The sequence below is a fragment of the Polyodon spathula genome, chromosome 14, assembly GCF_017654505.1.
Source record: "Polyodon spathula isolate WHYD16114869_AA chromosome 14, ASM1765450v1, whole genome shotgun sequence".
Classification (NCBI taxonomy): Eukaryota; Metazoa; Chordata; class Actinopteri; order Acipenseriformes; family Polyodontidae; genus Polyodon; species Polyodon spathula.
The window spans coordinates 16629475-16655179 of NC_054547.1; the positions used below are offsets into that span (position 1 = coordinate 16629475).

At 37.3% G+C, this 25705-nt stretch overlaps 1 protein-coding gene across 1 annotated transcript in view; it reads right to left on the reverse strand.

Annotated features, from left to right (window-relative positions):
* The window catches only part of LOC121327026 (neuronal growth regulator 1-like), a 338159-nt gene extending 312952 nt beyond the window's left edge, over positions 1-25207 (reverse strand). Inside the window, exon 1 of the mRNA XM_041270785.1 lies at positions 24879-25207. Within this exon, the coding sequence (XP_041126719.1) occupies positions 24879-25054 (176 nt within the window). The 5' untranslated portion in view covers positions 25055-25207. The remainder of the gene's footprint in view (positions 1-24878) is intronic.
* Between the last annotated feature and the right edge of the window lie 498 nt (positions 25208-25705).

Here is a 25705-nt window from a genome sequence, read left to right on the forward strand (position 1 = left end):
TTAAAGGGGTTAAAATAAACCCTGTCTTCTGGTAGGGGTAAGTGGACAGCTGGTAAAGCTGGAAGGGGGTACGACATAAGATAAAGTTTGGGAACCACGGGTCTAAGTGGTCTACAAATGGCAAAATCATAGACAAAGAGAAAAAAATAGCAAATATACTAAATGATTACTTTTCACAAGTTTTTACAAAGGAGGATACAGACCCCATGCCCCGGCTGTCAACCTGTTCTATCCAGTTTTAAATAACTTTAGCATAACAAAGGCAGAAGAGTTAAAGTGACTAGGAGCTCTTAAAATATACCAATCCTCTGGGCTGGATGAGATCCTCCCAATAGTACTCAAAGAAATGAAAGAAGTTATTTGCAAACCGCTAACCAAGATCATACAACAGTCTCTTGTTGACACAGGGGTTGTACTGACAGACTGGAGAATTGCAAACGTAACACCAATACACAAAAAGGGAGACAAAACCGAACCAGGTAACTACAGATTAATAAGCCTGACTTCTATTATATGTAAACTTATGGAAACCATAATAAGATACAAAATGGAAAATCAACTATATGGTAACAGTATCCTGGGAGACAGACAGCATGGTTTTAGGAAAGAGAGATCATGTCTAACTAACCTGCTTGACTTTTTTGAGGATGCAACATCGACAACAGATAATTGCAAAACATATGACATGGTTATTTAGATTTCCAGAAAGCGTTCAACAAAGTCCTGCATAAAAGGTTAATTCTCAAACTGAACTCAGTAGAGATTCAAGGAAATTCATGCACATGGATTAGGGAGTGGTTAACTGCATACACATGGAGTGGTTAACATGTAGAAAACAGAAAGTACTGATTGGAGGAGAAACCTCAAAATGAAGCAAGTTAACCAGTGGTGTACCATACGGATCAGTATTAGGTCCTCTGCCATTCCTAATCTACATTAATGACTTAGATTCTGGTATAGTAAGCAAACTTGTTAAATTTGCAGATGACACAAAAATAGGAGGAGTGGCAAACACTGTTGCAGCAGCAAAGGTCATTCAAAATGATCTAGACAAGATTCAGAACTGGGCAGAGACATGGCAAATGACATTTACTAGAGAAAAGTGTAAGGTACTGCACGCAGGAAATAAAAATGTGCAATATAAATATCATACAGGAGATATTAAATTTGAAGAAGGAATCTATGAAAAAGACCTAGGAGTTTATGTTGACTAAGAAATGTCTTCATCTAGACAATATGGGGAAGCTATAAAAAAAAAAGTCCAACAAGATGCTCGGATATATAGTGAAAAGTGTTGAACTTAAATCAAGGGACGTAATGTTAAAACTCTACAATGCATTAACAAGACCTCAAAAGCATGTCATATGCATCCAGACTAAAATAATTTAATCTATTCAGTCTTGAACAAAGAAGACTATGCGGCAATCTCATTCAAGTATTCAAAATTCTAAAAGGTATTGACAATGTCAACCCAAGGGATTTTTTTGACCTGAAAAAAGAAACAAGGGCTAGGGGTCACAAGTGAAGATTAGATGAAGGGGCATTCAGAACAGAAAATAGGAGGCACTTTTTTACACAAACAATTGTGGGAATCTGGAACCAACTCCCCAGTAATGTTTTTGAAGCTGACACCCTGGGATAATTTAAGAAGCTGCTAGATAAGATTCTGGGATCAATAAGCTACTAACAACCAAACAAACAAGATGGGCTGAATGGCCTTCTTGACATTTTATATTGAACGATTAATCATCTGACCTACGATTAATGAACTGATTAAACACACCTGTTTGCTAGTGATATGAAATTGTATTGAAAGACCATTACAAGTAATACAACATAATAACATAAGTAAGCAATAAGACACAACAGGGTTTTGTTTGTGCTAGAATAACTGCATGCTCAGGGGCCCTTTTGTACCGTGAGCCACGCCCCCTTGGTTAACAAGTGCAATTACTTTTCCTCCAATCCGCAATTACCACATCACTCTCCAGTCTGGGGCGATGACTTGGTGGCTCGTGGCTCCATCCCCTTTCTAGGCACTTGCGTCCTACGAAATGTGTGCCATCAGCCACTTGATTTTTTTTAGCACTGCAAGCCCACAGTCAAGCAACTACAGAACTACAGCGTCGGAGGTCAGAGGACCACACAGTTCTGAATTGCACACAGGCAAGCCTACAGGTGCCTGGCCCAGCTACTGGGGTTGCTGATGCGCATTGAGCCAAGCTTTGCCCAGCTGACCTAAGCCCTCCCTGCCCAGGCAGCAGCTGGCCAATTGTGTTGTGTGCCACCCACTGGGAGCTCCCAGACACGGCTGCTAGTGACATAGCCTGGATTTGAACTGGCAACCTCCAAACTAAGCAGTTCACCCTGCACCTTTACTGGATGCACCACTCCGGAGCCACACCCTCTGCCATTTTTTAAGATTTATTTTTCATGGATTGTTTTTTTTTTCTGCACACAGATAAGTTATTTTTTAATCTAGCAACTCCTACAGGTGTGATTAATCAATTAATCATTAATTGATTAAAACCCCTAACACAGATCAGCCCAAACACTTTATAGAGGAAAGCATTAGCATCTTCAAGTGATCTGCCGCTTTGGATCTTGCCTACAAGAGCAGCTTCAAAAACAAACATACTTTTATTTAGTATAAAAAAGAAACAAACATCATTTAAATACCTCAGTTAGTGGCCTTGCAAGACAGCAGAGACATATACATCAGTTTCAGACACTTTTATAAAAACAACATAAACATTAGAGCCCCATTAAGTTTGAAAAGATAGCATTATGCTGTGTAGATGTTTTTTGAACAATTATAGTGCCCAGTGTAACTGATGTTTTCAGTGCTAACAGCTGTGACATTTGATCTCCGGGCAGAACTTGTGTGTATATGACTCTGTGTTCAGTTATTGGAGAAGATCACTATATGGTGTGCAGGAGCCATTACCCATATTCATGCTCCTACTGGTACACTTAGCTGTCATACTCTCGAAGGTAATCAGAAATAGGTGGGATAATGCCTGGCACTCAAAAAGTGACCAGACAGTGATTTAACATTACTTGACAATTGAAGTCCAATAATACACTTTTCACTTGTGTAGTAGTAGAATATTGAATATTCGTTTGCTCTTGTCATTTGATCTACCCAAGCCTTATGCACAAAAGAAAACAACTTTTAAAGCATTTGGTTGCACAGTTTCAAGCAACTCAAAATCCCAGAGTGGTAAGTTTAGTGCACATCTGCAGAACCATTTAGAAAGTAACTGTACCTCGGGGTTACAAATCACTATTGTATTCAACCATTTATTGTCATGTTCATGATAAAAACTGTGGTTGTCCTCAACATAATATTTTAAGGACTGTAATATTTACAAGTTTTTGCAATGTATGAACTGCTTTTTTTTTTTTTAATACTGTAGTTCACATAGCTTTTCTTGATGTCCAATGTGAAATATCAGTTTTGTCTTCCTTAAGATCTTAGGTGGCACTTTTTTATTCAACGCAACAACCAAAAATAAAATAGCACACCATACCTCAGCGTTCCTTCTCAAATGCAGAGCAATCAAGTTATTCAGCAATTACAAAGATTCAAAAGGATTCATCATAAGGACTTGTAAATCCATGGTTCAAGTTGATAAATGTTGCCGCTAAGTCACTTTCTGAAGCAGAAACTGATTACCGTGACATCTTTTTTTAAGCAAAAAATTCAAGAATTCAAAAATTCGGAAATGTAATATATTTATGACATCTTTTTTTGATTAAGTGAACAATTTAAGCTGTGCTTCATTTTTAAGCAGTGTACGCTTAAAATAAGAATTTAACAAAAGTTTTGTAGTCGACATTGCGTAAGCTGCATTTCTTTTCTGTACAGTCTCAGTATAGGTAGAAGTTATAATACGCAATGTTTGACAGCAAGTGGCTATACAAGTTCATGTAACATTATTTTTTTTTTTCTGCAAAACTGTTTTTACTAGTAGAAATGTATAAATTGTTGTCAAGCACACAATATAATACTACATTACTCTTTGTATTTATTTTCTGAAGTAAATGCAACAAGTAAACAATACCTGTTCATGTTTTTCATAAATACACAAGTACACATTATCTGTTAATTTTTTAACATTTACAATTATAAAACAGTTTAAGTATAGGCCCTATGTCTTGTTCTAGTAGTTTACCTGCACTATTATTAGAGGTATCCAAATGGTAGCGGACGATATTGGTAGATAGCTATCGGCTATCAGTATCGGCCAAGAAAATCTTTATTGGTGCACCCCTAATTTAAACTTAGTTTTTAATAAATAAATTGGGTAAAGTGACGGCAGTTATAATGCTGCAAACTGAGAGCTTTGTGTGGTGTTACAATATAAAAATGTAAATGCAATCTATAGGTCAAGGACTGTATTCCTGCTTTAAAAGACTGATACTTCAATAAATAATTTGGGTTTAACAAGTGATGTTTTTTAATTAGCCTCTGACATCCTTTCTTTCACAAACGTAGTCATGCATGTTACTGTGTAACCTCCATCATCCCTTTAAGCTTTAGTTCTATTCAATTGAAGTGTTTGTTTCTTTTTATCAAGTATAATTTATTTTCAATGTACCCGTGTCTGTGGATCAGGAACCAATTTGTATGAATCAATGTCATTACCCTTTCACTCTTACTAAATCATCAAGCGTCTCTGAAAATAGAGTTGCAAGAGATTGTATAATTTATACCTAATTCTGACATTCACAGAAATGCTAATAACAACGTATGTTTGCTTATGTTGCAGAATACTTAAGTCTGATGGACGAGTTGAATATGATTTAAAATCAGGGCTGCTTGTTTCAGCAGCAGCAGAGATTAAAAAATGTTTTGAAGGGGTGGTTAAACCCAGAACTACAGAAAGACTAACATGTATTAAAGGCAGAACCAAGGACAGCTAATTAATCAACCATACTACCAGGAAAATAATGAAGGTATGTGAAGTAATTTCATTTTTATATGACATCTGTGCATTTAATAAAAGTTTCAATTAAATAGTACTAAGTTGCCTTGTGCATTAAATGATTTATTGAGAAACAAACTCGCTAAATTACCCTAAACAAACACTGCTAATGATTTTCATGCAGAAAACACACCATTGCAGGAAACAATGGAATATGCTTTGTGTTTAATAAACTGTTCTCTATAAGGAAATTGAATTTTCTGAGGTACTGTGCCCACTTACCAACATGTGTGATGATATTTTGTAGACATTTTGTAGTCATTTTGGAAGTATTGCTCTTGAAATATCGCTGTGTTGAGGATTTCTACTGTTATTTGTGTGTACCCAATTTTTTATTTTACAAAATCAATAATCCACAGTGGAAAACTGACATCTAAATATCTTATTCATCAAAGTTAGCATTAGTCTTGGAGACTTTCTGATATCCTAAACATGAATGGGATAAAATGTACTTAATTAAGAATTTTCTCTTAGCAGGGACTCCCGAGTGGCTCACCTGGTAAAGGCACTCCGAGTGGAGTGCAGGATCCTGACGCAGTGAGTAAAAAAGTAAAAGAAAGGTTATTATTATTATTATTTATTATTATTATTATTATTATTATTATTATTATTATTATTATTATTATTTTATTATTATTATTATTATTATTAGTAGTAGTAGTAGTAGTAGTAGTAGTAGTAGTAGTATTATATAATAATAAATAAATAAATAAATAAATAAATAAAACTAAATATAAAAGTAGCAATACGTACAACACAATATGGCAAGTTAAACTAATTAGCCACACATGATACACCCAGGAATATACTGAACTTAGCTCTCTGCTTAAAAAACTTAAAGATAATACTAAGAGTGAGAGCATTCACCCCCTTGGACTTTTCCACATTTTATTGTGTTACAACATGGAATCAAAATGGATTTAATTAGGAGTTTTTGCCACTGATCAACACAAAAAAAGTCCATAATGTCAAAGTGAAAAATAAAATCTACAAATTGTTCTAAATTAATTACAAATGGAAAATGGAAAATAATTGATTACAATTAATACTTGTGAATACTTTTGAGAGCCACTGTATTTCAGTCTGGTATTACACATTCAAAGTGTTAGAATCAGTTTTCTGTTTTTTAACAATTTTGGATTTTTGGTATCTGTCAATTTAAAACTTCTAATATTTGATAGACAGTATCTCAGAACTACCTAATACTATCATCAAACAAGCAACTTGTTATTGGTGTGAAATATCAGTTATCTTAACTAGTGTATTCTTCTCATTCTACAGATTCTCTTTGTACACATTTGTTTCAATTAGCACATCTTGGTGAAGTTTAAGTCCCCCTGTGTCCTCAACAGCAGCACATCAGAGTAATCATCTGTCTGCACTTGGCGGTTATACATTCATGACATAGGGAATATAAACAACAAGAGGAATATTGTATTCAAGATAACTTGGGTATTTCAGATTCATGCAGTAACCTTTCTACCACATAAATAGTGCTTATGATTTTAAGTTTTAACCGATAAACAAAACCCAATACAAGTTAATTGTATTTAGTAGCAGTAGAGCTACTGTATAGCACTCTCTGTGACTCTGTGAAGACATACACTTCTATCTGGTCAGTATGCAGCACATTCTACTTAACCAAATGCTTATACTGTATCATATATTTAAAATCTTTTAAATATCTTTCGTTAACTGAATATACTCAAGCAAATTGTAGAACTTGCTCACATAGCCATGGTTCTAATCTAAAGATTTGTCATAGCAGCGGCCAGAAGCATATGCACTTAATCACCTAATCAGTGACCATAGTTGATTTAACACTGGATATGGAGAGATTTCAGCTGTTGCATTGCAAGCGTGAATAAAAGCAATAAAGAAAATCACAGAAAAAAAACAATATGCCAAGAGAGCAGCGCCTTCATCCAATCAGTTTGTTGGAGGCTGGACTAGGGCAGCGTACTGTGGCTCACCGTCTTGGGTGCTCACAGCCAGCAATTTCAAACCTGGCAAGATGATGTAACCAGACACACTCTGTCAATGACAGGCCACGGACTGGGAGACCAAGAGTCACAACACCTGCTCAAGATCGACAAATAATTTTGCAGGATTTTCGTGATGTCAGTTGTTAATCAGCACAATAAAAAGTCATTGCACCTGCTCTAAAACAATGTGCAGAGTCCTGCACAATGGGGAAATAGTGTTGGTGTGATCTGTATGTGGAAATGGGTTTACTGTGTCTTTTTGGAGTTGATTTGTGTAATTAAATTATTGTTTACAGAAGGGTGCCTGATTGAGGCTTGGTTGAGGGGAAGGGCAGCAAGTGATTGGTGTACTTGTCCTCAATCAACAGGTGGGCGGGTCTTGACAGAGTGTCCGTCGGCATAAAAGGGGAGCGGCGTATACTCAAGAAGAGAGCGTCCGCTCTACAGGAACGACAGCTACGCAACCCTGAAACTGCAAGCGATGCTTGTGAAGGCAATGCCCAACCAAGGCCATATGAAGCAGCAGGAGTCGTCGCATGAATACCGGCTCATAAGTAGGTTAGTTTAGGGGATAATAATCCCACGTAATGTATAGCGAGGGTTAAGTAGTATAGCCGGTTAATGGAGCGGGAGGCCTCGTTTATAAGGCTATCGCTCTCCCTGTGTGGCACCTTTTATTTGTAGTTTTTTTGTACAGTGTTTTATTTTATTTTTGTACAGCTTCCTGTACATGTCCTCTGTGCATTACCATCGCTGGTAACGTCACATGACCAACTTTACTTTCCTGCTCCTGTGGTGGCTTTTCAACTCCACCTCCATTGTGTCTCTGTGTTGCTTAAACAGCGGTTACCCACACACGTGACACAAGCACCCTGTCACACAGAGTTTGTCATTTGTCACATCTAGTCACATCTATAAGTGACACGTATCTTTTGATGCTCAGTATATTATAATTTAAACAGCAGTGGGTCTAAATACACATATCATTTAAATAGGGTCTGTGGCAGGACAGAAGCCCTACCAGTGAAAATAATGTGGTGGTGGTATTTTGAATGCAAGCTTGACAGAGGTGGGGTTAAAACCATCTCTGCCAACACTCACGTGGGGAATGTAGTCATTCCCCAATTCGGTAATTGAGTGCTACTTGGGGAATGGCCACATGTATAAAAAGGAAGCTAAATCATTTGTTTGATGAAGGAGTTTAGGAGGAGTTTGTGGTGAGTGTATGTACTGTGGTTTTGGGGAAAGTTCAGTGAAGACCATTGCCCTGCCTGAATTGAGGTGATTTATTTTCTGTAAACCTTTTGTTTTGGCACTTGTGCCTTTGATTCTTTATTTTTCTGTATTAAATAAAAGTGCGCACAGCGCTTAAACTGCAGCTTGTCACTCTGGGTTTGCTTTCCTGCCGCTGCTGCCTTGACCACAATGTTTCCCTGTTACAGGGTCATTTTTAAGTCATAATATTTCAAGCAGTATTGTACTTTTAGCGTTTCATTAAAAAATACCAGTGTGCCTATGATTTAAACTCTATAGCTTCCATTATTCAGATCACTTAAATAGGCCAGTAAATAAAGACACAAATATGGTGAACAGCATAGAAAAACTCCCACTTTATATCTCCAGCATCATGAGTCACATATTACTTGATACATGGTTTACGATAATGGTTTAGTTTAATGGTTGGTGGTTTTGTGATTTGCAACCTGTGTCTGCTAGTGTGTGTTCTTGAAATTGAGAAGCAGGTAATGACTGTAATACATTCTGTAAAAAAAAAAAAATGCCTATCTAGATCCTCTGTCATGGCATGTCCCATTTTGTTCAAGGGACAGAGAAATATATTGCAACCTGCAGGGAAGACGTCCAAAAATGGATGCTTTACATTTTATATAATGGTAAGGCTGGGAAATCTAAAGAAAATGCACCATATGGTATGAGAGATAACAGTGAACTAATTCCAGCTAGCATTGATATAAACCTAAAATCTATATTGTGCCTATAAAAGGCCCTTTTTAGGTTTCGGTCATGCAAACCTTTAGTCAAGTGATTCCACAGATAACCAAGAAGAAAGGTTATCTCTGAGGGGACCACCTTGATTAAGACGAAGTAACATGAGCAGGATCCCTCATGACTGAAAGCAATGAGAAAGATGCTGTGTTGTTGTTGTTGTTTGTTGTTGTTGTTGCGGGATTCAAACTTGTGACATGTTTCATAGAACATGTTTCTTTCAAAACTACACATTTTAGTCCCTATTAACCAATGGAAGCACATACAGGTTAAGATTATGGAAACAGGTACAGTAAGATATATGGAATGACTTGTTCACTGCAATCACTTCAAGTGTTTTATTTTCACTAAAACAAGCTGAATTGGAAGCACTGTTTACATATTTTGCCCCTTGAACATGCCTTAATTCTGCACTGGAGTGACCACATTTTTTGGAAACGAGGTAGTCAGTCTTCATGACTTTCCAATATCCCAGAGCCTTTTCAAGCCTGCCTGTATGTAAAGATGCCCAGTTCTTATTGTGTTGGATTATGTGGAGGTTTTTTGATATAGACTGCTGTTGACTAAAGGCTTGGTTGAGACCACCAAACTAATTTAACTTGTGATAATGTTTGATAAATGTGGGCAACTGTAACAGCAGATTGCAGGGGAAGAAAAAAACACCCAGAGCAATGACATATATTTGAGCTTGCATATAGTGTTTAAATTTCAGCTCAGTTCAATAAATCTAATAACTTGTACAATATATTTTCATATCAGTCTCTAAGGGCTGTGAGATATTGACATATCTGTCTGTCTAATATAGAACTCTCTTTATGGATTTGAAAAGTTTCCTTTTTTTTTTTTTTTTTTGGTTTCACATACAGTTGTGTACAGTTTTATCACAGGACCTATAGTGCACGGTTTAGGCTATAGACTTAGAGTTGTTTTGGACTCAAAATATAGATATTTTATTTGCAACTATTTAATTTTCATAAGTGTGTAAAATACTTGAAAAAAACTGCTTCAACTTAATATCTTGTATATGTATACATATGTACCAGTATCACAAACCTGCAAATGCTACTTGCTGGATTAGAGTGAAATTCATACACAGTCAGCACTCAGCTATCCGTTACCCAGATACATGTCAGTTGCATTTTAACGTCCTCGTATTAAGAAACATTCACCGTTTTATACATATACACACACTGAGTGTACAAAACATTAGGATCACCTGCTCTTTTCATGAAATAGACTGACTGATGAATTAAGGTGAAAGCTATGATCCCTTATTGATGTAACCTGTTAAATCCACTTCAATCAGTGTAGATGAAGGAGAGACAGGTTAAATCAGGATTTTTAAGCCTTGACACAATTGATACATGGATTGTCTATGTGTGCCATTCAGAGGGTAAATGGGCAAGACAAAAGATTTAAGTGCCTTTGAACAGGGTATGGTAGTAGGTGCCAAGCGCGCTGGTTTGAGTGTGTTAAGAACTGCAACGCTACTGGGTTTTTCACGCTCAACCGTTTCCCGTGTGTATCAAGGATGGTCCACCACCCAAAGGACATCCAGCAAATGGCAGGCCAGTGGTCAAAAGCGGCTCATTGATGAAAGAGGCCAAAGGAGGCTGACACAAATTGTGCAGAGCAACAGACGGGCTACAGTTAGTCAACTGACAGTCCAGTACAACATTGGTGCCAAAAGAACCATAAAAGAATGCACAACTCGTCGTACCTTGACGTGAATGGGGTATGGTAGCCAACGACCTAACAGAGTTCCACTTCTTTCAGCAAAACACAAGCAAATTGCGGTTGCAGTGGGCTAAGGAACGAAAACACTGGACACTGGAGGATTGGAAAAACACATAAGTACATGCATCCATCATGCCGCATGTCAACATTGTAGGCTGGTGGTGGTGGTGGGATGGTATGGGGTGTGTTTTCATGGCACACATTGGGCCCCTTGATAAAAGTGGAGGAACATTTGAATGCCACAGGATATCTGAACATCACTGCCAATCAGGTGCATCCCTTCACGGCAGCAGTGTATCCATCTGCTAATGGATTTTTTCAACATGATAATGCCCTATGCCACAAGGCTAAGATTGTCTGGGAATGGTTCCACAAACATGACAGTGAATTCAGCTTACTGAGGTGGCCTGCCTAGTCACCAGATCTCAATCCATTTGAGCATCTGAGGGATGAGACGGAACAAGCTATTCAGTGTAGCGATCCACTACCAGCCAACCTGACACAACTGTGGGAAGCGTTGAAGTTAACATGGGCCAGCATCCCTGTGGAATGCTTTCGACACCTTTTAGAGTCCATGCCCCGATGAATTGAGGCTGTTCTGAGGGCAAAAGTGGGTGAAACTCAATATTAGGAAGGTGTTCCTAATGTTTTGTACACTCAGTGTATATATGTAACAATTTAATGCATTCACCCATCACGCACGATTTTCAACTCCGTCACCAGTTACAAAGCCCATCTCTTCAATGTTACAATTGACTTGTTTAACCGTCACAGTCTGCGTTTTCCTTCTTTCTTCTGTCATGGCAAATCAGTTCATCTTTATTGTGCACTGCAGTTACACAGCACTTCCTCCAAAAACAAAGCGAACAAGACAAGGCATGGTAATGTAAAAGTTGATCATTAAATATTTTTAGATACTGTGATGCATTTTTCTTTTTAAATCTGCTATCTTTAGTTGCTTTTGTGCATTTTCATTTGCAAGCGAACTGTGACAATAGGGCCTTATCGAGCCAGTGGTGCTGGAACAATTTTTATAGTGGTGGTGCTGAAAGCCATTGAACAAAACTGTAACCCCTGTATACAATGGAAGCAGATGCAAAGCACTTTAATACAGGGGGTGCTACTGCACCCTCTGCACCACTATATTCTTTTGAATACTGACTTTGGAAGGTATTTGTTTTAATCTTTTGCTAAATTGCATTTTACGTTTTAAGCAGCTCTGTGAATGGATAACATTTTGATTTCATTTTGCTGTTGGGTTGTTAAAGGGGAATTTTACAAGCTGCTACAGTAAGTAACAGATTTAAAAGTATGTACTGTATTAGTCCATGTGTTGTCTCTTTTGGCAAGTGACATTTTCAGAATCATATCTTTCTGAGTTAAAATACTACTTCTGTTGAAAATATAGTACTGGTAACTATGGGGGGGGGGGGGGGGGGGGGGGGGGGGAGCGCAGAGGGGCAGGTATTACTATCAATGTGTGGACAACATTAGAGAAAATGCCCCCACAAAGATAGTAACTCCTGAAAAAACAATATTGTGGGGACATCCCCAATGTGTAAAACACTTTTTAAAGAACTAAATATGACTTTAAAAAGTGACAAAATATTTAGTTTGTTGTCGACTTTCACCCTGTGTGTTCTGTCTGACTGGAGTTAGAAATAGTAAATAAAAATATAGTGAGAGTCAATGAGAAGTCCCCACAAATATAGGAATGCAAACATATGTGTGTGTGTGTGTGTGTGTGTTTGTGTGTGTGTGTGTGTGTGTGTGTGTGTGTGTGTGTGTACGCGTGTGCAAGGCAGTGGTTGTTTGGGTGGTAGGGGGCAGGTTACAACGTGCTCAACTACATACACATCAAATCAGATAAAATAATCAGGATATCCATCACACGCATTTAACCGTCACTGAAGTCAAAATTTTACAGGGTCGTATATGTGCGTGCTGACTGTATATTCAATAGAATATACTGTATTCTGTACTGTAGTGAGTCATTTTCATTCATGCTGTATATGTTATATACAGTATGCATGATTGCTTTTGAAAAAAACAAGCAAACAAGCAAATTGTTAATGTTACAGAACTAACACGAAACAACTAAGATGCGTATAGAATTCTAACATCAAAATGAAAAATTAAAAATACAATACAATTTCTATAAATGTGTTCATAAAGGTTTTGATTATTATTAACAAGGAATAACACTGTAATAGCATTACTGAAGTCTACAGTGTCATATGGAACTACATGTTTCTTATATTATTATTATTATTATTATTATTATTATTATTATTATTATTATTATTATTATTATTATTATTATTATTATTATTATTATTATTATTACCTGTCTAATTAAGCTATATAGGGTAAAATATGATGGAAATCGTATTCAAGAAAATGCTTCACCCTAATACTGTAAAACAGGAACATTTTACGAGCAAGACATTTTATTAAAAATCTGCAAAATTAATGTGCCGTGAAATATAGTATTCATAAAATATATGTACCGTACATTAAAAGAAAAAATCCCTGCCAGTATACAGTACAGACACAATGGGTAATTGCAACAGTAGTTCTACATTATTTCTCATCACATGCACGCTCTTAGTTGCCATGGTGCTGGTCCCAAAGACTACTGGGTAGAACAGAACTGTTAATTGTTTTTTAATACAGTACTATACTACTTGGTTGCATTAAATTACTGGTAATCATGTTTCCCTGCCTGGTAAAGTTTAAAAACAACCCAGGCATCTGAAGCAAAAGCACTTATTGAGGCCACCGAATGACCGAATGAATGATGTAAAAGGGTACATTATTATTTATTATTTTATTATTATTTATTTCTAGCAGATGCCCTTATCCAGGGCGACTTAAATTGATACAAAATATCACAGTACAAAGTATTGCATTATAAAATATCACATTACAAGTTTACAGATGCTGTCTGAACAGGTGTGTCTTAAGGAGGCACCGGAAGGTGGTCAGGGACTGAGCAGTCCTGATATCCGTGGGTAGGTCATTCCACCACTGAGGGGCAAGGGTGGATAGGAGCGGGCTCTGCAGGCAGGGGGGGGGGGGTTATAGCTAGTCTGTCGGAGGTGGAGGAGCAGAGGGGGCGAGAGGGGGTGTAGAGAGAAATAATCTGGAGATAGGAGAGAACAGAAAGGTCAAGACAGCGATAGGCGAGTTGAATTGGATGCGAGCAGCGATATGGAGCTAGTGCAGACAGTGGAGCAGTGGTGTAACATGGGAGAAACAAGGAAGGGAAAAGACAAGGTGAGCATCAGTTTTGGGTGAGCTGGAGCGGCTGGGTAGCAGAGGCAGGAAGGCTGGCCAGGAGGTAGTTGCAGTAGTTGAGACGGGACAGTAACAGGGCCTGAACTAAGAGCTGAGTGGAGTAGTCAGTGAGAAAGGGGCGAATTCTGCGTATGTTGCTGAAGAAGAAAGGACAGGAGTGGGCCGGAGTCGCAATATGCTGAGAGTAGGAGAGGGAGAGGTCAAGGGTGACACCAAGGTTCTTGGTGGAGGAGGAGGGACAGAGGGTGGTGGACTCAAGCGGTATGACCCTTCAACACAAGCCAAAATAGCCAGGAACTGTACTTGACTTTGATATGCCGATAAATAAGGTTTTTTTTTTTTTTAAAGCTCTAACATTGTGATTTTAAGTCATGTAATTTACCAGGCCAAAAGAGCAAACATTTGTTACCGCAATAATGTACCTTGAGGGCCATTAGCGAAATGAAGTTGCTGCAAAAAAGTTGCCTGTTTTACAGCATAAGGAATGCCTTTAATTCCATTAAATACAATTAAACAATGTAAACTAAAATAACAATCCAGTACCAGCATTGCAGTTTCTGTAGTTTACTAATGACTGTGTCTGAAACTGTTGATTTGATATAAAAATATACCATTATAAACAACTGACACACTGCAAATGTTGACATGTAATGTGCAGTGCTATGCATATTTATCTTTTATGGTACTAAATCATTTTGAAAGTCATCACAATGTAATAACACTTAATATGCTCAGAAACTATAAAACGCATCACTATTAATTGGGAAAAACAACGTTAATTATGCCAGGTTTGCCGCATGGGTAGTTGTTTGTAAATTAAATACAGCAAGACCTTCCAAAGCATATTCATGATACATAAGTCTGGTTCTACATGTTAAGTGAAAGTATACATAACAGCTTACTAAAATTTATGACCTCATCTTCATGCATCTTTAGCTGAGTGGAAACAACACAGTTAAGAATAAACCTGGTTATTTGTGACCATGTTGAGGTTTTTTTTTTTTTAAATACACAAAGCTTTTCAAAATCTGTTTTAATGAATACAATAACAGGTGATATTTGTGAAGACTAAGGAACAGTCTCATACAGTTTCATGAATATGCACCTTAATTTAATTAATAAAAACAGACTTTTACATTGCCTGTAGTGTTACCAAGGAACAGTGGATTAGATTAAAATCAGCACACTGAAATCCAGGAATATTTATATTATTCGATACTGATACCATACAAAGAGTATAGAGCTATTGTAACTGGAAGTTGTAGTGAAAGAGCAATCAAAATAGAATGCTTATGCTTCCTAGAGGACTATTTAATACATCATGTTAAGGGCCACATTAGCTTAAAAAGTAAGTAGCTTCCAATGTCATTTGAATTGTTGTTGTTTTAGGATTTCTGATGTTATTCTGAGAGCTTCACAGGGTTTTGTTGGTCCAATACTAAGTTAAATAATCTTAACCTTTGCTTGACTTATATATATATATATATATATATATATATATATATATATATATATATAATGAACAAAAATATAAATGCAACATGTAAAGTGTTGGTCCCATGTTTCATGAGCTCAAATAAAAGATCCCAGATATTTTCCATATGCACAGAAAGCTTATTTCTCTCAAATTGTGTGCACAAATTTGTTTACATCCCTGTTAGTGAGCATTTCTCCTTTGCCAAGATAATCCATCCACCTTACAGGTGTGGCATAGCAAGAAGCTGATTAAACAGCATGGTCATTACACAGGTGCACCTTGTGCTGGGGACAATAAAAGGCCACTGTAAAATGTGCAGTTTTGTCACACAACACAATGCCACAGATGTCTCAAGTTTTGAGGGAGCGTGCAATTGGCATACTGACTGCAATGAACATTGAATGTTCATTTCTCTACCATAAACCACCTCCAACGTCATTTTAGAGAATTAATTTCAATTGACTGATTTCCATATATGAACTGTAACTCAGTAAAATCTTTGAAATTGTTGCATGTTGCATTTTTATTTTTGTTCAGTATATATATATATATATATATATATATATATATATATATATATATATATATATATATATATATAAAGGCAACAATAAAATATAGCAAAAACTAAAGAAAAACAACTAAAATATTTTGATTACATAAGTATTCAGACCCGTCAACTCAATATTTGGTGGAAGCACCTTTGGCAGTAATTACAGCCGCAAGTCTTTTTGAGTCTCTACCAACTTTGCACACCGGCTTTGAGCAATCTGTGCCCATTCTTCTTGGCAGATTTGCTCAAGCTCTCTCAAGGGATCGCTTATGGACAGCAGTTTTCAAGTCTTTACGCACATTCTCAATAGGATTCAAGTCAGGACTTTGATTGGGCCATTCAAGGACATTCACTTTCTTATTCTTAAGCTACTCCAGTGTAGCTTTGGCCTGGTGCTTTGGATCATTGTCCTGCGGAAAGATGAATTTTCGCCCCAGTTTTAAGTTTCTAGTATTTGCCTGTACTTTGCTCCATCCATTTTCCCTTCAATCCTAACAAGCTTTCCAGTACCTGCTGAGGAGACGCATCCCCATAGCATGACGCTGCCACCACCATGCTTGACTGTAGGGATGGTGTTGACTGGGAGATGTGCTGTGTTGGGTCTGCGCCAAAGTAATGTTTGGCATTTAGACCAAAAAGTTCCAATTAGGTCTCATCTGACCACAACACCCTTTGCCACATTTTTGCAGGATCACTCAGGTGCTTTGTTGCAAACTCCATGTGGGCTTTGAGAGGGCTTATATTTTGTAATGGGTTCCTTCTTGCCACCCTGCCATACAGGCTACTTTTGTGAAGTGTTCTGGATATTGTTGACTGATACTGATGCACATTTTCTCCCATCTCAGCCACTGAACTCTATAGCTCTTTCAAAGCTGTCGTTGGCCTCACAGTGGCATCCCTCACCAGTTTCCTCCTTGCCCGGCTGCTCAGATTAGAGGGACGGCCTGATCTAGGCACTGGGTGGTACAATGCACCTTCCATTTCTTGTTGATTGAGCAGACTTTATCCCTGACTTGCTCTGAAATCTCCTTGGTCTTTGTGGTTGAGTCTTTGCTTGAAATTCACTACCTGACCAAGTAACCTCACAGAAACAGGTGTTTTTATTCTGAAATCATGAGAACCACTAATATTGCACACAAACAGAGGCCATTCAACTAATTGTTTGGTTTGTTAAGGTCATTTTGTGCACCTGAATTAATTTAGGTTTGCCACAGCAAAGGGTTTGAATACTTATGCAATCATGACTTTTCCATTGTTGTTTCATATTAATTATCTATTTACATCTTTCTTTTTTGTTTTTGCTTTGAATATGTGTGGAGTAGGTACATACATATTAATTCCTACTTCAAAACTGCAAGCTTTAAAGCAACAAAATGTGAAAATTGTGAGAGGGTCTGAATACTTTTGCAAGGCACTGTATATATATATATATATATATATATATATATATATATATATATATATATATATATATATATATATATATATATATATATATACCGTTTTGTGGGGCTGGCAAAACTGAAAGGTCACATTGTCTCATGGTTTGAGGCTCTTTTTTTTTTGCTTTTTTTTAGCCTGGGCTTTGGATTCCCCAGACAAGATTAAAGCAGTGCAATTGCAGATAAAGACAGATTTAGAGAAAATAGGTAATAACTCAATATTGGAGCAACATAACTCAGAACCACTCAGAATCAACACCATGCAATACTAATGGCAATGTAAACAAAGGCAATGGAAGCACTTTAAACTTTAATACTAAACAATATAACATCTTGAACAAAATTGCTAAACAATCATCTTGAACAAAATTGTATTTCATTATAGATTTTACTGAAATCATCTTTAGGGATAATTTATTTGCACCTGCGTCTCCAGCACCTATTTCTTGGTGGCACAATGCAGTCTTGGACAGGTAAGTTATTACACATCAGGAGGCATAGAAGACAGAATTATACAACAAGCTGTATAAAGAAGTTTTATGTGACCATCCGTTACCAATGTTGGATAATACATTCTAGCAAAGGAAGAATATTAAAAAGCAAAATAATGTTTGTGTCGTTCTTGTGAAAAGCAATGCAGAAAGCATTTATTTGAATGCTTCTTTTTTAACAGCTATTTCTTTTTTATATCCCATCACCTGCTTTGAAGCAGCCTTGCCAGAAAGAATTGTGACGAAAAAATTAAAACTGCAACTAAACCTGAGAAGAGCAGTAGGACAACCCCCTCACTATGAACCAAGAGCGAGAGAGTAAACAGAGCAAACAGGCTGCACATAACAGACAATGGCAGTACCAAAGCATGCTGCATGCAGTTTTGTGCACCCCCATGTCCTGAACATATTTAAGCTGGGAAAGGGTGAACATCAAGCACTGTAAAAGAGCCTTGAATTGTTTACTGTTGTGTACCAACAATGTGTTTTGTATGTGAGAGTGTCAGTTCAGCATAGGCAGAGGGAAACCCATTACCGAGGAACCCTTAATTGTAGTGTAAATACTGCATGTATTGCAGAACATTCGTGTTGTGTGCTCCTCACTTAGATGTAGTCGTCAACAAGGCTAGGGAATGTACAGCCGAAGACTAGGCTTGGCAAACCAAATCATAGCCACTTGAAAAAAAGAGCCAAGCTTGCTTTGACCAGCAGTTAAGGCAATTATCGTGTCGCGTTGTTGTCGGTTTCAGCCGCACACAAAACCGACACAACACATATACAATAAAATTGTGTCGGTGTCTTATCTGGTTGGTCTAGTGTGCGGTAGCCTTTATGAAACTGATGTATTCCCTCCGAAACTAGTCTGCAGCTGCTACTCAGGGGCAGTTTGCAAAACATGATTCTGATGCCCCTGTCACATCTGTCAGAAATTCAGGATATGTCATAATTTAGAAAAAAAGTATTTTTTAAATAAATACTTTGTATTTTTGTTTTGTTTGGCAATGGTGGTAAACACATTTCCATTTGCACTGGTAAGATTTCCATTCTTAATTGCAGGACCAAAAAAAATAACAGGTTGACGCTCAGGGCAGATGAAAACTTTATACTAATGAGGTAATCATTAACCTTTCTCTCAATTCGTTAAAAACATGCCTTCATAAAGAAAAATCGTTGGGGCTTAACGACGCATTTGAATTATGTCTTATGAATATCAACTGCTGTTAAATAGGCGGCTATGGACGAAATCCGATCATGTACTCCTGTTTACTCATTTCGACATGCGTTAACCCTTTATGAATAGACCCCCATAAGTGTCTAGAGCACCAAACCCTTTATCAACATGCAAAAGAGCATCACAATGTTCATAGATTATAACATGCCAATTTAATGTAGAAGAAAATTAAGAAAATGTCTCTCCTTTGATAAAGTAGGTATGTTTTTGCATTTGATTGAAATAGTCTTTAAGTTTAAGGATCCATTTATAAAACATCTATAAATATGTATGTAACGGGGGGGAGATCTGTACTGACTCTGCTGGTGTGTTCATAGTGCTGCAGGAAGAGGGCAGCACTCATCCAATACCTGCCTGTGAGTCATGGCAGTGACACGGAGAGGTGGGATAGAGGGTGTGTGGACTTTCCCTCTCTCTGAGTGGCTGAGAGGCGGGTCTTGGGGGGATTGTTAGCCCTATAAAATAACACTCTACTTTTTCCTCAGGTCTGCCCTTCTAGGACGTACCAGGTGTACGGATGCTCGGGTCAGGAACCGAGAACAGCCCGGACAGAGACAAACCGGGAACAAAATTGAAAAGAAACAAAAAGAAAGAAACTTAGTGATAGCGGGGAAACCGTGGGCAGACCCCTATGCATTTTTATAAAAGGCTGAGGCATGGTCACAGTAGGATGGAGACCCTGGTTCTGCGGGTAGCGACGGCTGGGGTAACACTACCGAGTGCAGCACCTTTTGTTTGTAGTTTTGATTACTGTGTTTTCTTTCCCTTTTTCCTTTCGCCTTTGGTTTTTTAATTATTGTTTTGAGCACCTGCAAGTGCAGCCGCACTTGACCTGTACCGCCTCTGGTATTTCAGTGGTTCTGTTTTTACCATCGTTGGTAGGCAGACCACGGTCAACAGCGCCCTCTGTGGGCTAAAAAGTAAAAAGCACCCAGTGAATAAAACTGGGCACCTGTCTGTCTCCTGTGTCAGTGAATTACCTACCACCCTTCCACAGTGTAGCTAAATGTTAACTGATTAATAACAAGGAATAATGCTATTACAATATTACTTTCATGTCATGTTATAAAGTGATTTATAAGATCTCTAATTAGAGCCTTACATGAAGTTACGTGTTCTTATGACATTGAATTGCTATAGAAGCTTTTTTCAAATATTGCTTTTAACAACACATTTAGATGCAATCCATTAAAACAGATTCATCATGTTGGTCTTGCTTACTGGCAGATTAAAAGCATAATATCAAACATTTGCTCCACAGCCCCTCATCAAAGCCTGTAACAGTTCTCTGTGCAAGCTGCCAGTGCTGGTACATACTGATCAGAAGCCTTGGTTTTACATGCCTGTACACTTTACCCAGAAGAGAGCAACTGAAAACAATGTATTATGGTAGGCACATCATAGTTGCCATCACAAACACACTTTGTAGCCTTTCCAACTAGGCACAGATTCTGCACACATGTTTAAGCTGAGTCATTGCTATAGGCCGAATCCTCGACTGTTTCCAAAGAATACTATGCTAATCCTCTCAGTGGATGGTACTTTGGAAGGTTACCAACAGCTGCAGTTGTGAATTGTCCCTAATACCATGTTATAGAACTGTAATTAAGTTTACCAATTCAAATTTTAAGAATGAGGGAAATCATTTTTGACCAAATGCAATTTCTGCTTATTGCATTACAAAGTTTTTAAGTATGACCTAGTTATTACTTTCGCATCCCAATGCAAAATACAGTGGTCAGTGGTAGTGGTCAGGATGGTGCAAGGCACTCTCACAAAACAGTTCTTTATAAATGGTGGAAGAAAACACAGAAGAGAAAGTTTCTTTAAAAGTCTCTTTTGAAGGTTTATTGAACACAATAAAAACATAGGCCGCTAGCCCTTTAATGACACACAAACAAAACAAGCTCCGAACAGGGAGCTAAACTAAACACTTAACTGGGAGAAAACATTTGCCCTATGCAAATGGTGTAGCAAGCTAAACCTTGCTGCACTTTGCACAATCAAACAAACTTTTACATTTCCAGTTTACAAATAAATCATTCGACTTTCTTTTGACTTTACTAGGTGCACTCTATCCAGCAAACCATCCTCCTGGTCTCTTTACTGCTACTGACAAATCCAGCACCTTGTATAGGGGAGCCCATCCAAATACCCCTTGTAACAAAAGGCTTGTATAGTTAACCTGTTGGAGTTTCAATCAGCCTACAGGTAGTATGGTTTCCAATTAAGTAACTAGATTAATGTCTACCAGTGGCCGTCCCTTCTACAGGCTCTTCAATGCCCCTCCTATCCCTTATACATTCCTTCACACCATCCCATTATTTTCTTTTTTATCAACATTAGCCTTCAACTTAATAGCTCCCCAAAACGGAGCTTCAGTTTTAAATAATTTGTCTTTGTCAAGGTGGTTTAAATTTTTATATTCTTTTCTTGTTAATCTAATTAAAAAATTTAGCCTGTTATAGTGTCACCTGGTAGATGTAGGTATTTGACTGTTTAGAGCTTTTTTGTTCCACTATGAAACATTAGCAAAAACAAATTAAATAATAATTGTTATATTTAAAAGATAACACTGCATTTCTGTTTCCTTTAGACCTACAATAGGGCATATTCCTCAGCTAGAGTGATTGTTAGCATTTCTCACAGTTGTTTAATAGAAATGAATGAGACAAGACTTGCACTGACAAAAAAATTAATTAAAATCATTAAAAATATTAAAATATCATTCATTGAATTGGTGTCTTTGTAAACAGTTTAGTTTCTGTCCACAGTATACCTCAGAACATTTCACACTTATTAACCCCTCACCATATGTTCATCCACAATTTTCTAAACATGAACAACAATAGAATCTGCTCTTTAAACTAGCCGTAGACTGATGAAGCTCAGCTAATGTTAAGGTGAAAGGTCTGTAATCTGGTATTTGTGATACTTGACTATGTGTCTGTGTCTGTGTGTTTCTAGGAATTGTAATAATCCCTTTAAGTGCTGCCAAATGCAAACACCTTTACTCACTTGAAAGTAAGATAAGACCTCTTTGATTGTCCTGGATTGGATGCTGGGTTTGGTTCAGTTTGAACAGCAGGGGATTGGGGTGACTGCAGCTAAAACTGTACTGCTTCAGTAAAACTGGGGGGAAAGGTAAATTTAAACTATTAATCTACAAAGCTTTGTCAGGTTCTTCTTATTTTTCCCCCAGCATATCTAGTGTATGAACCCAAAATGTGATCAACTTTCATTACCCTGAAGGCAGTAACATTGTTACAGGCTGCACAAAACGACCCCCATATTCAACAAGTCCGTACCCTAATAATTGTTTAATAATTGGTTTTAGTGCAGATGACAAGGCCATTGTAATTGTATAGTATTTCCAATGCTTTATATTCCTATAAATACTTTAGATTGGAACAGCATGTAATAAGGTGTGGCCCACCATTTATTTTGCTTAAAGAAATCCAGCTAAATGGATGTATGTTTATAATGGAGATTTATCTGCTTCAGAAAACATTGATGACAGTCTGTAGAACCTTTTCAAATAAGTACAACAAAATATTAGAAAATACATTTACCTATTTGTGAGGGGTATTTCTGAAACCGAAGATTATATCAAATAAATGTTCCTAATATTTAATTTCTTACCAGTTTAATATCCTATTGTGTGTGTGTGTGTTTTCTATTATCATTTGTTATAGTTGCAAAGGGGGCAGAAGTTACATTCGCAGTACAGTACATAGTATTCATTTTCTGAGGCAGAAATAAGATTAAGCAACCTTAACATACAAGGGGTATCATACTGTACAGCAAATGTCTTTTCCAACAAACACTTTGCACTTTAACTACTGTTCAGCTACCGGTCCAATATAAAGGAAATATAATACAAGACAAAAGTTGTGCTAACTCTTCTGTCTTGATCAGGGGCTAGACTGTTCTGGAATAAACCACTGACTCAAGCTTGCTGCAGTTCAGCAGGGACATTTTATTTTGTAATAATTTAATAAATGAAAAGTCATTGTTCAAATTATGTACACACAAAGGGAAAGAACACTAAATGCTAATTTGCAGAAGGGACCACTAATCAAACGCAACCTGTGCTAACACTGTGGATTGAAAGTTATTTCCCAGACAATGTCTAAAGCATAAGGCTGCGTGACATAACAACCTTTGGGCATGCAAGCAATATGGCACAATGGTGTGCTTCTCATATCTCACTGTTGCTTGGGTAATTGCATGAAACCCTATAAACTATTAATGGTATCATCAAGTAAAACTCATTAAAGCGTCCGATTATGCATTAAAAACTGAAGTAAATGGTATAAATGTTTTGTTTTTTAAGGTTCATTTAAAGAGGATAGGACTTAAAGGAGCCTGTTTGGTTTTACTGCACATCCACATGAACTCACCATAAAGTGGATATATAGATATAGATATAGATTCACAATGCATACATATGCATGAGAAAGAGAATCATTTGTGTGTGTGTGTGTGTATATATATATAAAACATAAGCTGTTTCATTTGGAAGAAAAAAAAACTGACACTTTGTGACATTCCCACCTTGCATCAACAAAGCTTAATGACTGGTTGCATCTTAGCTGCACATCCTTTTTTTTTGTTCTTTCTTTCATTGTTTCCTGTCAAACAAATCTGTATTATTATCTATGCTTGAATATCGTTCCTTTTCTACCCATGCTTTTTTACCCATTTATTTGCAGTACTGTTAAGTTTTCTCTCAAAAATACAACAAATAGATGTGTAATCTAAAAGTAATTAGTCACCAAATGTATTTCCATAATCCCTTAGCTTTTTTTTCCCCTATTACAATACTACTACAAACACAAATAACAATACCATAACCACATAAACTAATGTGTTTTTAATTTAAATTGCATACAAGCATACATACATACAAAAATACATGCATCAGGGCCTACATGCAGACATAAATACATGCAAATACTGCGCTGTCATTTTCCAATCAAAGTTATAACTTTTTTCTGATAGGAAATGCTTATTTTTATAAGCATACAGTACTGAAATAATGCTGCAAGTTATGCAATGATAAATCAATGAAAAACTGCAGCAGAGACCTTTTCACCTACTAACATAGGGCAGAATATTTATTTACAAAGTACTACCGAGCATCATGAGGACAGTTTAAAAGATCAATACAAAATTAGGGAAAGAATCCCTAGCCACCACTAAAAATGTTATTTTGAGAACAACACCTTTAAGTCTTCTATTACGAGAGCAGATCGGCAATCTCTCTCACATTACTTTTCTGTCCATTTATTAAGTTAAGCTTTCTAAAATTCTTAAGAAATACTGGATCAATATAAGCAAAATATCACAAGCATACAGAAAAGGAAACTTGTAAAGATTGAGACGTAGCACAGATAAAACTGTACATGCGATCCATTCTAAAGCGCTGTCTCCATTTAACTTATTTAAATTTGACAACACAGTTTGAATAAACGAATATAGATTCAGTTACGCTTAAGAGTGATTACTAGTTCTACCCCAGTTGTAACAGTACCAGAAAAATTATTAGAAGTACTACAGACTAATTTTTGTTTTGTTTTTGTTTTTTCTGCGAAGTACACACACACACTCTGCCAAGTACACACACACACACACACACACACACACACATATAGCTTCTCCTACCTCAGAACAGCAGTGTCCCCTTGTCTGGCAACCAGGTTGTCCACCGCAGACCAAGGAAAGTCCACACGTTGTCCAGCAGGCAGGCAGGTGGGCAAAAAGCAGCAGAGACTGAGAACAACCGCAGTAAGCCACTGGCCAGAGCAACAAGCATCCTGCACCATCATCATTATGTCCATCACTGCTTGAATGCTTCCTTATCTTCCACAAGCCTCTAACAATGTTCTTATTCCAGCTCTTCCCTCCGTGAAAAAGCTCAAGAAATGGCGTTCCAGCGACTTTTCCAGGTTTGTTTTGTCAGAGCAATACTGTAAGAAGTCTATTCTCCAGTGTCTTGCACACCATCTAGTGAGGAAATGTGATGTAAAATGAGAGCAGGCTGAACAGCAGACAGCCCCCAGGCTCTGATCCTGTTGCCATGCGGCCGTTTCCCAGGCAACCCTGTCCCAGAAACTGGTGATGGAGCAGTTAAAGCTGGTAGGTATTAATACATCAAAACAACGTAAGACCAATTGAAGATATTAATTGTAGAATGATACTAACCTTATGTTATGCACAATGTAACATGGCTGAGATTTATTAACCATTTTCTTACCAAAAAGACTCGCTGGATTAACTGAAAGCAAACATTCCTTCTATTTGAAATAACTGCTTTGCTTCAAAGTACAAATTAATATTGTCAAAAAAATTGTTTTCTGCAAAATGAATGTACTGTTAAATCGGTTCAGTCGCCAAAAAAACAGTATCCCACAGACAACAAATATTATGAGGCAACAATTTAACTAATAACCAGGGAGGAATGGTGTAAAAGCCAAAACGAGACGGAACGG